At 38.4% G+C, this 17,985-nt stretch overlaps 1 protein-coding gene across 3 annotated transcripts in view; it reads right to left on the bottom strand.

Annotated features, from left to right (window-relative positions):
- Nucleotides 1-17,985, bottom strand: part of Npsr1 (neuropeptide S receptor 1) — a 219,679-nt gene that overhangs the window by 55,737 nt on the left and 145,957 nt on the right. For 2 of the 3 annotated variants that reach the window (XM_017313417.2, NM_175678.3), the window contains one exon: nucleotides 7,151-7,254. The exons of the other annotated variant lie outside the window; for it this stretch is intronic. In XM_017313417.2, coding sequence (XP_017168906.1) covers nucleotides 7,151-7,254 — 104 coding nt within the window. The remainder of the gene's footprint in view (nucleotides 1-7,150; nucleotides 7,255-17,985) is intronic. 3 annotated transcript variants of the gene reach the window in all.

The following is a 17,985-nucleotide window of genomic DNA, read 5'->3' as shown; positions in this document are numbered from 1 at the left end:
CAAATAAATGAATACATAAATAAATGTGTGTGTGAATATATAAATGTAAACATGTATCCGTGAATAAAAAATGAAGAAAGAGATTAAAGACACTTGAAAATGATGTGTATGGGGAATTATGCTTGTGGTTTAGTGGAATTAATATTGTCAAAATGACAATTTTATACATATATGTGTGTATATATACATATATATACATATACACATAAACATATATATGTACATACATGTATATATACATACAAATATACATATATATGCACATGTATAGACATATATATGTATAAACACACATATATACACACACATGTACATATTAATTCATTCTCAGTTTTGTTCCTATATATGTATGTGTGTGTATGTGTGCCCATATTTAAACATATATCCATATGTGTGTATAGATATACATGTTTAGGTAAATATAATAACGACCCCTATGACTTTTAGAAGCATCCTTAGTATTATTACCCCTCCCACCTTCCACTCCTTCTGTATTGCCCTCTCTCCTCCCTCTGTGGTTAAAGTCCCCACTTTCCCATTTCTTAGGTTATAATACCTATAATCTATTCAGTATAGATTTAGATCTAAGAACACAAATTGGAGAGAAATTATGACTTTTGCCTTTTTGAGTCCAGATTACCTCACTCAGTATAATATGTCTATTGCCACGCATTTATCTGGAAAATCCTTGATTTTGTTTTTGTTAGTAGCTGAGTAGAATTCCATTATGTATATGTACCATATTTTCTAATTCATTCATTAAGTGCAGAACATTGTATTGTTTCCATTTCTTCAGTTGTTGAATAAAGCAGCATGAGCATTGCTGAGCAAATATTATAGATATTCCAAGCTGTGTTATAGCTGTGATGTGGTAGATTTATTTTGGCTTTTTGAAAAGTCTCTACAGTGCTTTCCAGAGTGGATGCATCATTTCATAATGCCACCAACAGTGAATACAGGTTTGGCATCCCCAGAAACTCAGGAGCATTTCTTCTTAGTTGTTTTCTTAATATTAGCCATTCTGACTGGGATGAGATGAAATCTCAAGGTTGCTTTCATTTGCATTTCCTTAATTGCTAAGGATGATGAGTACTTTCTGAGCTATTTATTATCCATTTTAATTTCTTATTGTGAGAACTCTCTGTTCAGATCCATAGCCCATTGTTTAAACACAGAAAACTACCCAAGACATCATCCAGCTTTGTGTATAAACTACATTAATAAATTCCATCTCTCTCTGTCTCTCTCTCACTCTCATGCACAGACATCTATATGCATGCACACACACACACACACACACACACACACACACACACACTACATTCATCCATCCTATCAGTTCTTTTCCTCTAGAGAACCCTCACCAATACATATATGAACTTTAGGATTTTTTCCTCCCTACTTAAGTGAAGGATTTTTTTGTAGAGAACTTGACTAGGATTGTTTTGAATCTATAATTTTCTCTTGGTTGAATTGTCATTTTCATAATATTTGTTTCACCAAACTATGAGCATAGGCCCTTCTAGACCATTGTCTAATGTCTTTCTCAATCTCTTTTTTTACGTATTTAAACTTTTCAGTAGAGAAGTCTTTTATCTCCTTTGTTAAATATATTAGTAGATTTTTTTGAGGCTACTGTGCATGTATGTGTATAATCTCTTTCTCAACAAGTTATGTTGCTATGGAGAGAGGCTACTGAGCTTTGTTAGTCGATTCTGTATTGTATCAGTTTATTTAACATGTTGGTACTTTCTAGAAGTTTTCTGATGAAATTTTGGTATTTCTGTGTTTAATATATCATTTGGAGACAGGGATAATGTGAATAGCTCCTTTCCAATATATATCCCTTAATTTCTTTCTCTTTTCTAATTGCTCCAGCTAGTGCTTTAAGGACTATATTGAAAAAAAGTGGCAATAGTGGATAAATGGACAGCCATGGCTCATTAATGATTTTAATGGGGTTGCTTTGAGGTTTTATTCATTTAAGATGATCTTGCCTGTGGGTTTGCCATATATGGTCATTATTATGTTGAGGTATGCTTCCTCCAATCCTACTCTATCTAAAACTTTTTTCCCTGAGGGTATGTTGGATATTTCATCAAAACGGTTTTTTTTTTTGCACCTATTGAGATTATGTAGTTTTTGTCTTTAATTTTATTAATATTATTTATTACATTTATTGAATTATGCACTCAAATCTCTATGATAAATCTAACTTCATCATAGTGTATTTTTATATGTGTCTGTAGTTAGTTTACACATTTAAAATATTTTATATCAGACCCACAAAGACAAAAATCACATAGCCAAAACACACAATAAAAAGGCCAAAATTATATATTTCCTAAATCCATTATTCCTATAGAAATTATCTTCAAGAAGAATTAACTATATGAATTACAGGATTCAGAACTCAAAAGAACAACCATAAACCTTAAACTTCACCAAAGAATTCAAGGAGTACGAAGAAAACACAAATAATTCAATGAACTTAAATAGTAGTAAATGTCTGAATGATTGCCAAGAAAACACAAATATCAAGATAAATTAATTGATGAGAAAAGTCAGGATTTGAAAACTGAATTTAATAAAGAAATAGAAATATCAAAGATAACTCAAATGGAAGTGAAGATGGAGTTAAAAAAACTCAATAACTCAATTAGAACTTCTTTTGCGTTTCTTTCTTCCTACCCCTCATTTCTTGAACACTTCAGATTGAAGAGAAGATTAAGTACAGCCAAGGGGCTCTAGAAAGAAAACAAATGAAGCCCAGAGACCTTAGAAAGAAAACAAGTGAAGCTATGACTTCTAAAACATTAAGTACAACTAAGGCACAAACAGCAAAAACAAAACAAAATGTCTGAAATCAACACTTTTCAATAATATTAATGGCTTCAGCTCTCAAATCATAAATCACAGGCGATTGGAATGGGTTGAGAAACAAAATCTTTCTTCTTATTGTCTACAAGAAACTCATCTTGAAAGATAGGTATCACCTGTAGGTAAGAGCATAGAAAATAATTATCACAAGCACATGGGACTAGGACCCAGGCAGGTATGGGACTAGGACCCAGGCAGGTATGGGACAAGGATGCAGGCAGGTATGGGACTAGGACCCAGGCAGACAGGTATGGGACTAGGACCCAGGCAGGTATGGGACTAGGACCCAGGCAGGTATGGGACTAGGATGAAGGCAGGCATGGAACAAGTGCAGGCAGTTATGGGACCAGGATGCAGGCAGTTATGGGACCAGGATGCAGGCAGTTATGGGACCAGGATGCAGGCAGTTATGGGACCAGGATGCAGGCAGGTGTGGGACCAGGATGCAGGCAGGTGTGGGACAAGGATACAGACAGGTATGGGACTAGGATGAAGGCAGGCATGGAACAAGTGCAGGCAGTTATGGGACCAGGATGCAGGCAGGTATGGGACCAGGATGCAGGCAGGTATGGGACCAGGATGCAGGCAGTTATGGGACCAGGATGCAGGCAGGTGTGGGACAAGGATACAGACAGGTATGGGACTAGGATGAAGGCAGGCATGGAACAAGTGCAGGCAGTTATGGGACCAGGATGCAGGCAGGTATGGGACCAGGATGCAGGCAGGTATGAAACAAGGATGAAGGCAGTTATGGGACAAGGATGCAGACAGGTATGGGACCAGGATGCAGCCAGGCATTGAACAAGGATGCAGGCAGTTATGGGACAAGGAGGCAGGCAGGCATGGGACCAGGATGCAGGCAGGCATGGAACAAGGATGCAGGCAGGTGTGGGACCAGGATGTAGGCAGGTATGGAATTAGGAGGCAGGCAGGCATGGGACAAGGATGCAGGCAGGTATGGGACCAGAATGCAGACAGGTATGGGACTAGGATGCAGGCAGGAATGGGACCAGGATGCAGGCAGGTATGGGACCAGGATGCATGCAAGTATAGGGCCAGGATGCAGGCAGGCATGGGACCAGGATGCAGGCAGGAATGAAACAAGGATGCAGGCAGGAATGGGACCAGGATGCAGGCAGGTATGGGATCAGGATGAAGGCAGGCATTGGACCAGGATGCAGTCAGTTATGGGACCAGGATGCAGGCAGGTGCCACTATTATAATAGCTTACAAAATAGACCTCAAACTAAAAGTACCCAAAAGAAACAAGGAAAGTCACTTCATTCTAATCAAGGGAAATATTATCTATTGCAAATCAACCCTAGGCCTAATTGTACCAAACTCTGGTACACTAATTTCATAAAAGTACAGTACTGGAATTAAAGACATAGATTAATAATAACCCACTAACATTAGGTGACATTGTCATGAATTTTTTCAAATCATCAATGTGAGAGATAAAGGTTTTATCTCCTTGTTTAATATTGCCTTATCTATTTGGGGTCTTTGGGATTCTCTATGTAGTGTAGTTTTGTGTTTGTGTTTTCTATTTGTGTGGGAAATGTGGTTGGAATTTTGCTTTGCTTATATTGTTTTTGTAGATCATTTAAAGCAGTTTTTAAAAAAAGTTTCTAATCCATGGGTGTTAAATATCTTCTTATTTATTCATGTCTTATTTAATTTCTTTTTTTCTTTAACTTATTTAACTGTAGAGATACAATTTCTAGTTTGTAGACCTGACAGATATAGCCCACAGTGTTTTACTACACTTTTGTAGTTATAATCAAGATTGGTTTTCATAATTTCTTCTTTGAATAATTAAGTATGTGCATGCTCCATAGTTTTTGTTTTGATTTTATATTCCACAAATTTGTGGCTTTCCTAATTCTAACACTCTGGCCATTCCTTAGAATTGCATCTCTGATTTGGAAGATTTTATTTCTGTTGCCAGTCTTTCTAGTTGGTGTTGAAGTGGTAAGACTGGCATTGCTGTCTGTTGTTAATATTGGAGAAGGAGCATTATTGTCATCAGTGTTCAGTGTGGTGTTAGCTCTGGCCCTGATGCAAACATGCCTTATGTCGAGTTGCTTTCTGCCTAGTCCTAATTTCTCAAAGATTTTTAATCATGAAAGATGCAGAACTTTATCAGCTGTCTCAGCAAGGGTGATAGCTTTGGGCTGTCCCCATTTCTTCCTCACAATTGCAGTCAGGCCACACACTTTTCTTCTAGGGTCTTCGGACTATGTCGGAGAGTCTCAAAGCTCCCATAAGTATGTCAGCTCTCAGCTTCTGTTTTAAAATTTGTTTCATTTATTGATTTCCTCAACAGTTATCTCACAACTAAGGCTTCTGTGAAGTTAATCAATTTTCTGTAATTATTTGTGTCAAATACCCAGAGGGAAAAGAGGTTTTACAATGGAAAAGCTCTGAGCAAGGTGAAATATAGACAGCCTTGCAAGTCCAGTCTTTCAAAGGACTTCCAGACACTTGGAATAGGGGCAGCTCTCTGGCAAAAAGCATTGAAAGGTTCTGCCCAGATCTGTTCTCTCCATGACTGGCAGAAGTTTTGTTTTACTGTGAAGGAAAGCTGTTAATTTTCTCAAGGCCACCACAGACATGGACATTGCAGGATGAGAATAATGAAAGCTAGAACACCATAAAGCTCAGGTTTTCTCCACCCAGCTCATTTCTTACATCAGTGCTTCTTGGCTGTTGCAAGCCTTTGGTTAATTTCTAGGACCTTAGAAAACCCCATTCCAGCATCAATAACATTTTCTTGCTGTCATCCTAGAGGAGAGAATCATTAGAGTTTTCCTGCCAATCTTACATACTATTATTTTAGTATTTATTATGAGTATATAGTTGGAAGAAATGTTATTGCCATTATTTGTTGTCACAGTGTGAAGTTGTTACACATGAAGAAAACTATGGATTATAACTGTGATTTTGGGAAGTGTGATGGCATACGCAGTGGCCAACCTCCAACAGGCCCCATTTATCTCTATCTCTTGCTTTTAGTCTCTCTAGAGGTTCCCTTCCTCCTCATACTGTGTCAGCATTGACCTATGTCTCCCAAAAGAAAAATGTGGAGGCCATGGTGTGTAACTACTGAGACTGTTTTATGAAATACATTGCTATTTTTACCTTGGTTACCATGACAAACTGTTTTTGGAAAATCTAGTAGTATTTGTGAGGCTACTATTGAGCATCTATGGAGACGCCCTTTGGAGAGACAGTGAATAGTCTGCTCTGACCACACAATGGCCATTGATGTGAATTATCTGTTTCCCAATCGGCCCACCAATGGCCCACTGCCATGAATCCTATGATGGAACCTAATGGTTAGCCTGTATCTATCCCAACCAAACCATCCTGAATTTTTGACTAATAAACACCATGAAAGGATAAATACATATTGTTTTAGGCAACTGAGTCTAGTTATAACTTGCACTTCAATAATCCATTACTGAAATAACGGAATAATTAAAATCAACTCTGTATACAACAGTATTCTCAACAAGTAGGTGTAAGACATTTGTCATGTAAGTATTGCATATTAATGACTGCACCCCTGGCATGCTCCAGGGATGTGTAACAGATTCACTGTAAGAAAAGACCATCCCTCTGCAATGACTCCTTTTAAAGTCATATTCATAGCACAAAGGACATTAACATCACAACTATTCTCATTTGTTTCCCAACAATAAAAAATGTTACTAGGACCTGAAGGCAATACAATGGATGAAACCATAATCTTACTTCTGAATATGAATACAGATATTCGAATCCGTAGCCAGGGGACTCTAAGAGGGCAGTGTTTTTCAGATATGATGTTGTCCATCTGTAAAGCTGGCATCATTTAGACTAGAAAACTGCACAAGAAGACAAATGCACTAATTAGGAGTCACTGTTAATGGGGAGCTTGTCAATATTTTTTCTACGAGAAGAGACCAAGGGAGTAAAACAGCAAGTATTGACAAAAGTTGTGGGCATGATTTAGCTATAAGATGTCGAAAGTGTCACTACAGTCCACCGATTCCACGCAATGCTGTACCTGTTATTTGCTTAACTGTTGCTTTGCAAATGTATCACTTGTAGCAAAAGAAAGACTCATTTTCTGAAATTATAGAAAATGTGCTTGTCTTTTCAGCTAGGAAGAAAGGAGTGTCTGATTGTGCAGGAGCAATGGTTCCATATCTATTTCCCTGTAATTCCCAGAACTGGTGTCGACTTTAGTGTAGCTCATCACACTGCGAGACGATTTCCATACCTGCAAGTAGCGGACGACTCTGCAAACCAGGTCAGGGGCCATGAAGTCTCCTGTGAATCGCCAAATAATGTCTGTCAAGATGTTGATCAGGCCCGTGAAGGAGTCTAACAAAGACACGATGTTTAGTTTTAATCTCGCCAAAATCCACGGATACAGCACCGTGAAAACAAATCCCTGGGTTGGTTTTGTTTTCTCTTAGCTTAGCATAGCAGATGGCTGTGGAGGAAAAGTGAGGTGTGAAAGGAGTTGCTTATCTTTGTCTTTGTCAGAGCTTTTTTTTTTTTTTTTTTTTTTTTGCCTAGAGAGGATTTCGGCTGTGACTGAGGAGGAAGCGATGGTCCCAGGAGAGGGCTTGCTAGAGTAAAGCAAGTACTGTGAGAACATTCGAAAGAAGACAAAGCTGAAGGCCAGAAATGCTTGGGTAATTCATCTCTCTCTGTCCTACACTGTGGCAGCTACCATCTTATTGCTTGCCTAACATGGGCGAAGCCAGACTACTGGAAGTTTTGAATCTTGGTTTGTCTCAAGGAACACTTGCTTTTTACTTAAATTTTGTGTTTTGAGAATTTCATATGTGAACACCGTACTTACATAATTTTCCCTCCCCCCACCCCCACCGCGTTCCAACTCCCTTCATGTTCCCTACCTGCAAAATTCATGGCCTTTTAAAATTTTTTTATTATTTTAAACACACACACACACGCACACACGCACACACACACACACACACACACACACACACACACAATTGATAAACTATTAGAGGTCTTATTCCTGGAGAAAACCTTTTCTCTCAGCATCCATTTATTGCTTTAGTGTTGTAGAATTAATATAGCCTCCCAGTGAGAAATCACTCCACACACTTAGAGGTTAGTTAAGAAAAAGCTCTTTAATAATAGTGTGCATCCAGCTCTGGCTAATGTTTAGAGGAGTTGGCATTGGACAGAAAGTCTTACCAGGTTATATAGGCCTTAGACTCATGCATTCCACATACTGTTATTCTCAAGTCTCTTCCTGCCCAGGACCGTCTTTTTATACAATGTAAACAGAGGCTGTAAGTCTGCCCACTTGGGAAGATGGGAGATTGACACAGCAGGGATACTCCCATAATTATTTAAGTGTACCCAAATTGCTCCTTTCGCATAGTTGTTACCCAGGTTCATCTTGCTCACCTGACAGATGATGATTTGTCTGATAAGAACACCGGGAACCTAATGGCAGACAAGGACCTGGGGGTGGTTGTGACCCTGAGCAGATGTTGACTCAGTGATGACCCTAATAGCTGGTGATAAGTCAGGGTTGTATCATTTGGTTATAGGAATGGAGCTTAAGGAGAAGTCAGTTTTGGCGAAGAAACACTAGCAGCAACTTTCTCATAACTCTACACTTCAGTTGTACAAAATATTCTTACAGTTTCTTAAATGCCTGGCTACTACATTATTTCTCTCATGACTATGGAAAGTAACTCCTTTAGCTACACTTTTTGTGTAATTTATCATTCCTGTGCACATTTATTAATACATTAGCTACAGCATCAATTTTACTACTTTGAGTTTTCCTGCATCAGTAGCTCTTCATCTAAAGGTGATGAAATGCTTTTTATAGTATTGTAACTTAAACTCAGGATCACAAATGCTAGAAATGTACTCTAACATAAGCTACACCCAGGCCCTGTTCATTTTTATTCAAATATATGTGCTGTTTAAAATAATGGGTCTCAACATCTTATTTTCAGACTTGTATATACCATGCTTTAAAAATATTTATGTTATCTCTTGTTACGTATCTCTATGAAATTTATTTGCATTTTAAAATACCTCATTTAACTAATCACTATATTCTTATGCCCCACTCAAATATAGACATAATATATAAGAGAAAATGTATTTTTCTTTCTGTGTCTGGTTTATTTTACTTAACACGACTATATCTGGACCTATATGTATTTGTACAGATGGTAGTTTGTTTTTTTATGGATAAATCTATACTGGCATATATAATATGTATATGCACCACAGTGTAAAAACCCATTTCTCCACTGATAGACACTTAGGCTGTTGCTATACTGACTTTGATTTGTATACTTTGGACTGGCAAACCTGTGTTATATGGTGTGTGTGTGTTCTAGTTTCATTTCAATTGTGATAAAACATCCTGACAAACTTAGGGAGGAAGGGCTGATTTACCTCCAGCTCCAAGTTATGTCCCATTTTTGAGTAAATGTCAAGGCAGAAATTCATGCAGCCACTCTAGTGACATCCATAGTAAAGAGAGAAAAGAATGAACACATGTCTGCTTTCTTGCAGCCTCTGCTCAGCCGGCATTCTCCATTTTTACAGTGCCTAGCCAGTGAAAAGGATCTACCCACATTCAAGACCCGTCTTCCCACCTCAATTAACAATCAACAATTCTCCATAGATGTGCTCTCAGGCCAATCTGATTTAGATGCATCCTCATTTAAGACTTCCTTCTCAGGTGATTCTAGGTTATGACAAGTTGACCTTTAAAGCCAATTATCTCATTTGTCATTATGAGGAATGTTCATGCTGATTTTCATAGTAGTGGAACTAATTTATATTTCCACCAGAGGTGTACAAGGGTCCCTTTTTCTTGAATCTTGGCAGCATTTCTTACATCACAACACAGACAGTTGCTGTGACACTGTGTTTGGAATGGGGTTGTTTTGCTCAGAAGGTGTTACCTCTCAGCCTTTCTCTTTAGCCAGTTTTTTGCTACTTTGTGGATTCTTGTTTTCTTCCACCCTTTTCCACTCTCCTTTCCACCCTAACACTAGCTAGGAGAGAGAGAAGGATAGAGGGGGAGAAGGTGAAATTGTAGGTAGACCACTCTCTGATGAGTAAGAACATTGGATTCCATGAGACAGGTTTGATCTTTGCTGTCAGAATATTTAATTTCTTCTTCTTATTATTATTATTTCTTTTCTGAGTAGGAATACTTAAAAAACCAACCAACAGCAACAAACCAGCAGCCAACAATCCACCCTCTAGGGGCCCTAACATTTATATACCCTTCGAAAAGTCCCAGAATTAAAACATCACACAAGCCAGTGGCAAAATCATGCCCCTTTGGAGAAATCGGTCAGCTGCTGTGGACAATCTGAAGCAGCCCCATCTAGGATTTAAAACAAAATCATATCCCCACAATGTTTCTATGTGTGTGTTTTTTTAAAGAAACCAAGCCTCTCACTATATTTCTCCTTATTTTTCTCATTTTTCATTCTTTCCAACTCCTCTTCTGCAATGTTCCCTGAACCGTAGGGATGGTGGTATACATGTCTTCTTTTTAGGGCTGAGAACACATTCATTACAAATACTCAGCACAGTGTGCAATCATGATGTTTTGTTTGTTTGTTTTTTTAAATTTTTCTTTCATACATTACATCTTTACTTTCCCTCCCTCCATTCCTTCTAGACCGTCCCCTACCTCCCCTATTCCCCTGATCCACTCCTTCTGTTTCCCTTCAAAACAAACACACATACAGAACAACAACAACAACAACAACAACAACAAAACCCTAAAAACAAACAAAACAAGACAAAAAAAGAGAGAGAGAGAGGAGAGAGAAAGGCTTTCAGGAACATTCACCGAACATGACCTAACAAGAGACAGTAAGGCTAGAACCCTCATAAGGCTGGATGAGCTGAGGCAACCCAGGAGAAAGAAAGGAGTCCCAAGGACATTCAAAGAGTCAGAGACAACTCCTCTCTCATTGTTGGGAATCCCACAAGAACACCAAGTTACACAACCTTAAGGTATATGCAGAGGACCTAGCTCAGACCTAAAGAGAGTCCATATCTGTCACTTTAGTGTCTGTGAGCCCCGATGACCCTGTTTAGTTGATTCTGTGGGCTATGCTCTCCTGGTGTCCTCAACCCCTCTGGCTCCTACAATGCCTTTCCCTTTCTGCAGAGTTCTCCTGGCTCTGCCTAGTGCTTCACTGTGGGTCTCTGCATTTGTTCCCATTAGTTTCTGGATCACACCCCTCTGATGACAATTAGGCTAGGAACCACTCTATGAGTACAGCAGACTCTCATTAAGATTAGTTCTCTCCTGGGTCCCCAGGCTGTCCTGCCTCTGGTTTCTGACCTTCCAGCTAGTGTCAGGTGCAGACTCTCTCTCTCTCATTGTGTGGGCCTCAAGTTCAACTAGTCATTGGTTGGCCACTCCCACAAGTTCTGCACCACCCCAGCAAATGTTGTAGGAAGGACAGTTTGTAGGTTGAAGGTTTTGATGTTCCAGTACCATGACTAAAAGCCTTTTGAGAAATGGTGATTTTATTTTTGTGTGTTTACCACTGTTCACTGGAAAGTAGGGTATTTCTTCTTAAGGCAAAGACTAAAGTTTATCAATGAGTACAAACATAACTATTCAGAGGGCAGCTTGACTTTGTGTCAATCTAGCTCAATAGAACTATTTGGTTCTTCCCAGGGCCCATGGTCTCCCCTGTTATGAGTTATTGACCAGGTTTCCAGTAACTCAAATCAAATAAGAGAGCAATTTGTTATCTCTATAACTTCAGGGCCACTATCACACAAGTGGACTCATCTTAACATAGCAGATTGGTCTCACAGTTCATATGCGTGGCAGCTGAATAAGGCAATTGAGAACAATTCTACCCCAACCCCTCCCCCAGAAACCTGGATAGCACCTTTTGGGATTATAAAGGTGCAAGATGGTGAGAAGAAAGACAATTCTGGCTCTATTTTAGCTTGTTTTGCCTGTATTACAAACCTGAGGTTTGTGGTGTCTTCAACAAAAGGTCTCATCATTTAGTTTGATGGAGCACCAAAAGTAATGCCAAGGATATGGAGAGATGGCTCTCTTTTAAGAGCACTTGCCTCTCTTGCAGAGGACCCAGTCTTATTTCCAAGCACCCGTGGGATGGCTGGCTTACAGCTGTCTGCAAGTCTAGTTTTTGTCTGCATCTGGAACACACATGGTACACATGCATGTGTGCAAAACACTTATCCACATAAATAAATCATCTTTTAGAAGGAAAGGCAAGAGCCCTGTATTGTTTGGAGATCTTTTGGGGTTTCCTTGGCCAATAAATCACACTGAGGCATCTTAGCTCTTTCACTGGGCCCTGATTAATAAGTCACAGCTTCTGGGAACAGCTTTTTCCAGATAGAGTATTTATTCTTGTTCAGTTTATTTTTGCTTCACACTTTATTTTATTTTTTATTATTTTGTTTTCTTGGTGATGACCTTTCTGATGGGGAATATGGAATCTTAAAGTGCTTTTTCTTAGAAGAAACATTTCTTGAGAGCAAATAGTTACTCTATATTAAATTGCTATTGGGCACACCTTCTGTGCTGCAAGAGTAGCTGTCTCTTCTCCAAATGGCAAAGCTATCTAAGGGCCATGATTACCTTCTTTGACCTTTACCTTTGCTAACCCCTGAGCTGCATCAGTACCACCCACTGGGACTTTCAGATTTCTTAAGTGTAGGTACATAACATGGTTAGTGATTAGAGATGACCTAGTGCATGGAGTGAAAATTGGGCTCAGGAACACAGAATTCATAGTTTGAATCATGCAGCTCACAGCTGAGAAGCAGCTGTCATTGAAGAGTTCCAGGATGGACTACTGAAGCCATCCATGAAATATAGTTTAAAGAATTACCTGAAAGAATGAGATAGCATTCTTTGGAATGAACATCATGTGATTAGATCCCTCTTTCTGGTTTGGGGGAAGCTCAGAAAGATCATAGAACCAAGAGGTATAGGGAGGAATGGCCTCAGTTAACTTCACTCCCAGTGGCCAAACTGGGAGCCTCCAAGTCTTATGCCTGTCTCTTTGTCTGCCATTTTGTTTCTCCTTAGGTAACAACAATAAGAGGTATCAAAGACAAGTACTCGAGAATGACACAAAAAATCATGAAATCTGGAAGAAAGTAAACCCCGTGGCAGTTCTGGACTGTGAGAGACACCCTGTTTCTTTCCTTCTCTTTTCAATTCTATTTTCTCTCATTTTCCTTCCTTCCTTCCTTCCTTCCTTCCTTCCTTCCTTCCTTCCTTCCTCCCTCCCTCCCTCCCTCCCTCCCTCCCTCCCTTCCTTCCTTCCTTCCTTCCTTTCTTCCTTCCTTCCTTCCATCATTTCTCTCTCCCTGTGTGTGTGTTATATGAATGTGTGGTGAATGAACACATATGTGTGCAAATGCATGTGCCCACAGAAACCAGAGGAGGACATCAGGTATCCCCCTTATTCACTCTCTATTTCCTTGAGAAAGGTATCCAACTGAGTTACCTAAGCTTGCCATTTGATTGGCTAACTAGCCAGCCCCAAGAATCCTCTTATCTCTATTCTCCACAATGCTGGGATTACATAGCCATATCTATCTGTTCTTGTGGTCTAAAGTCAGGTTCTTGTGATTGTTCAGTGGGTGGATTTACCTACTGAGCCATCTTCCCTTGAAATGTCTCTATGACAACAATTATTACTGATCAGGGCAGGTTTATAAAGAGCCTGAGAATTGTGAGCTATGAACAATCAAACAAGACTAAAACTGAGCTTCTACTGGGAGGAATGAATCGACTGAGTGAATGGAATGGATGGTGGTCTTGTTGGGATATTCTCTATTGGTTCATTTTTTTTCTTAATTGAAAAGTAGTGGGAAAAATACTGATGCTTCATTAGATCTAAATGGCTATATGAACAATTATAGTGTATTCTGGTAAAATCTGTTTCTCCCTGGAGGTTAGTATTAAATAAGCCTATTTCTGGTAGTGCAGTAGCCATGTATATGATAGCATTTGCTAGTTGCTATTAAGCAAATGATACCAGCTCTGATCAGTAAAATGCTATTTAGTTACCTTAGTAATTGAGCACACTGCAAATAAAAGCCCCTAAGAGGTAATTAATAGGAGCTTAGGAACAAAGGGTATGCTTTTAAAGGCCTAATCACATGCATGGAATGGCCCTGTTCCCCACAATTCATTACATAAAAGATACTAGAAAGTAGTGATGTGTAGAAAACCACAGCAGAGTACACTGGGCATATTTGCTTCTTTAAGGGAATCTTGTAAATGTGAATGTGGGTTCTAATGTGAAGCATGGTTTTGGGTAGTGTGGGGACAAGGAGAGAGTGATGCCACAGTTTCATCAAACCCAAAGTACAAAGGACAGGTAGAAGGATCATGAGGGATGGTGGCTGAGTGAGGAAAGGAATGAGAGAGTAAGAGAGAAATGACATGGCATCTATGCATAGTATATCAGTTTGCTGTTTCAGACACCTAAAATAGGAGTTAGTAAGCGACAGGAATGGTGCTATAGGAGAGGACCCCATTCTCCTTTAAGCAGCAGAGATAGTAAACTTTGTGTCTTGGACTGTGTTATAGACAGATTTATTTCATTATCGAGGAGAGGGTCAGTTTTGTGGGTCATCTAATGGAATTGACATTGCACCAGTTGGAGAGCTGTGTGAAAATCTGAGAAACAGATAATTGGTCTCCGGCTTGAGAGCAGATTAAAGCTGTGCAGAAGGATGTAGGCTGGGATCAACTTTATGTGGGGAAATAAGGATTTAGTAAGTGATAATACGTTTTTTACTATTTTTCCCATGGGTTTCACTGCTAAATGGTAGCACCTTAAATTCATTCTGAGAATGCCAGAGGGTAAACTCATTAAGACAGAACATTAATGAGTTTGGGCTTTCCTGGGGCACTAGACAATTTATATTCAATTCTATCATTTATGTAGTTGCACTGAAATCTGCTATTTGCATTTTCTTAGTTTTTGTACATCTCCGCTCATATTTCTTCCTATGATAATGAATATTTTATTTTATTATTTTCTGCTAGATTCTTATCATCTCTATCTTGTTTGATATTAATTTAAGGTTTATATTGTATAGCCTTGATTTTTCATTGTTTACTCTCATCAAATATTGTACCTTTTTTCTATAACATTCAGTCTGCTATGGACAAGTTACTCAAATTTTTTGCTACTGTTTAAGTATTTAAGTTTTACATATATTATAAAACACACAGTTATAATTTTATTATAAAGTTACTTTTTACAGTTGTCATTTAAGCAACTACTCAACAAAGGCAAGGTAGCCAGATCAAAACATTACCAATAGCCTAACTCCAGATGCCTATGTTCTATCTCAAAACCATAACAACAGGAATGAACAAAGCAATGTATTTCCTCTAGAAATAAATACCCCATTGTAATACCCACCTCCTGAGAAAACCAATTTAGTTCATGCACAAAACAAATTTCAACATAGCAGTTATATGTTCAAGTTCTAGGTTCAGAGAAGATATGAACAGATGGCTGAATGAGGACCATGAAGACACAAACACTTGAATCAAAGAGGGAAAACAATCTAAGACATAAAAATAAAATTTAATAAAGAGATACCCTTTTAAATAAAAGCCAAAATGAAATAAATGCTGAAATGAAAAGCTCAAAAGTCATAGGAACAGCTTATAGGAAAATCTTGCCAACAGATTAACTAAGTAGAAGGAGAATATCAGGTCCTAAAGAAAAGATAGAATAGAAGTTAAAGGAAATGTTAAAATCTTAAGAAAACAGCGGGAATGGAACACTTAGAAATTCTGGGACTCTGTGTAAGGAAAAAAAAAGCCTATGAATAGGTATAGAAGCAAAAAAAGAAAGAAAGAAACCTAGGTTAAGGGCACAGAAAAATATTTTTAAAAGAATTATGAGAAAAATGTCTGAAATCTAAGGGAGAAATGCCTATTAAGGTACAAAGGGTATGGAGACTATCAGGAGAAGAGAAACTCCCATGCCTCCTACTACAAAGACCAAAGGCATAGACAAAGAAAGGACACTGAAAGCCTCAACAAAGCAGGAATGGATCTCACATAAAGGTAGTCTTGTCAGAATAACATTTAACTTTTCAGTGGAAACTTTGAAAGCAACAGGGCTTGGGTGTATATTCTACAAGTTCCAAAAGACCAGAGATGCCAGGCCAAATTATAATACCAAGCACTATATTAGAAAACAGGAACCAACTTTTTGCCACTTCCAAAAACACACCTCAACATTAACAATAGATACCACCCTAGGGTAAAAGGATGGACAAAGCATACATGCAAACAGATTTAATGAAACAAGCAGTTATAGCTATTCTAACATGAGTCAAAATAAACTTTAAAGCAACACTAACAAGAAGAGATAAGGAAGGATATTTCATACTCATTAAAAAAATCTACTCAGAGGATGTTATAAATATACATTTATATATTAGGGATAAATAATGTAGTTAATAGGTAAATATAAATATATATGCACTAAACTCAAAAGTACCCAATTTCATAAAAGAACCACTATTAGATATAAAATCTCAGATTGATCCCAACACAATGATAATAGCTGACTTTAATAGTCCATCACTAGCTAGAGAAAGTACCCAAGGAGCTGGGGGGATCTGCAACCCTATAGGTGGAACAACAATATGAATTAACCAGTACCCCCAGAGCTCATGTCTCTAGCTGCATATGTATCAGAAGATGGCCTAGTCGGCCATCAGTGGAAGAGAGGCCCATTGGTTGTGCAAACTTTATATGCCTCAGTATAGGGGAATGCCAGGGCCAAGAAGTGGGAGTGGGTGGGTGGGGGAGTGGATGTGGGAGGGTGTGGGGGACTTTTGGGATAGCATTGGAAATGTAAATGAAATAAATACCTAATAAAAAATAGTCCATCACTAGACAGGTCATCCAGCAAACAGAGAAACTTTGAAACTAAATGACATCATAAATCAAAAGGATCTAGCAGACATTTTTAGAACATTCCATCCAACAAAAGAAAAATCAATTTTTCCTCCAAACTCTATGGAATTTTCTTCAAAATTGGCCACATCTTAGGACACAAACCAAATCTTAAGAAATTTAGGAAGAATGAAATAGCACTGTGCACACTATTTGACCACAAAGGAATAAAAGTGGTTGTCAACAATAAAACAACAAAAAGTACACAAGATCATGGAAACAAAGCAATACACACCTTAATGAAGATTGGAGCAAGCGAGGAATCATGAACAAAACAGAGAGAATTCCTATAAATGAAATAAACTAAAACCACAATATTCCAAAATCTAAGAGACATATAAATGGCTCTCAGTCTTAACAGGAAAGTTTTTAGTACTGTCTACATTTTAAAAACTGTAAAATCTCACATTAATAATTTAATGTTATATCTCTATGCCTCAGGAAAAAAAGAACAAACAATACACACAAAAAAGAGTAGATAAGAAAAGCTAATAAAAGTCAAAGCCAAAATGTATAAAATTGAAATTAAAAACAATACAAAGATTGAATAAAATGAGGAGTTGGTTCCTTGAAGAGATTAACAAAATTGACAAATTTGTAGGAAAATTAATCAAATGATAGAGAGGAAAGAAAAATCAACCCAAAGAAAAGCAGATGGTTAGTTCATATTGATGTTCCTCCTATGGGGCTTCAGTCCCCTTCAGCTCCTTGGGTATTTCTCTGGCTCCTTCACTGATGACCTTGTGCCCCCAGAGCTCCTTGGAACTATACCACCAATCAAAGAAAACACATGGTGGAACTTGTGGGCTAGCTATATATGTAGCAGAGGATGACCTAGTTGGTCATCAGTGGGAGGAGAGGCCCTTGGTCCTGTGAAGGTTCTATGTTCCAGTATAGGGGAATGCCAGGACCAGGGATGGGAGTGGGTAGGTGGGGGAATAGGGGGAAGATGTGGATAGGGGATTTTCTGAGGGAAAACTAGGAAAGGGGATAACATTTGAAATGTAAATAAAGAAAATATCTAATACAAAAATGATAATCTAAAAAAAAGAAGAAGAGCAGATGGTCCAAAT

This window comes from Mus musculus, chromosome 9, assembly GCF_000001635.26.
Source record: "Mus musculus strain C57BL/6J chromosome 9, GRCm38.p6 C57BL/6J".
Taxonomy (NCBI): domain Eukaryota; kingdom Metazoa; phylum Chordata; class Mammalia; order Rodentia; family Muridae; genus Mus; species Mus musculus.
This window is presented reverse-complemented; position numbering and strand designations above follow the sequence as displayed.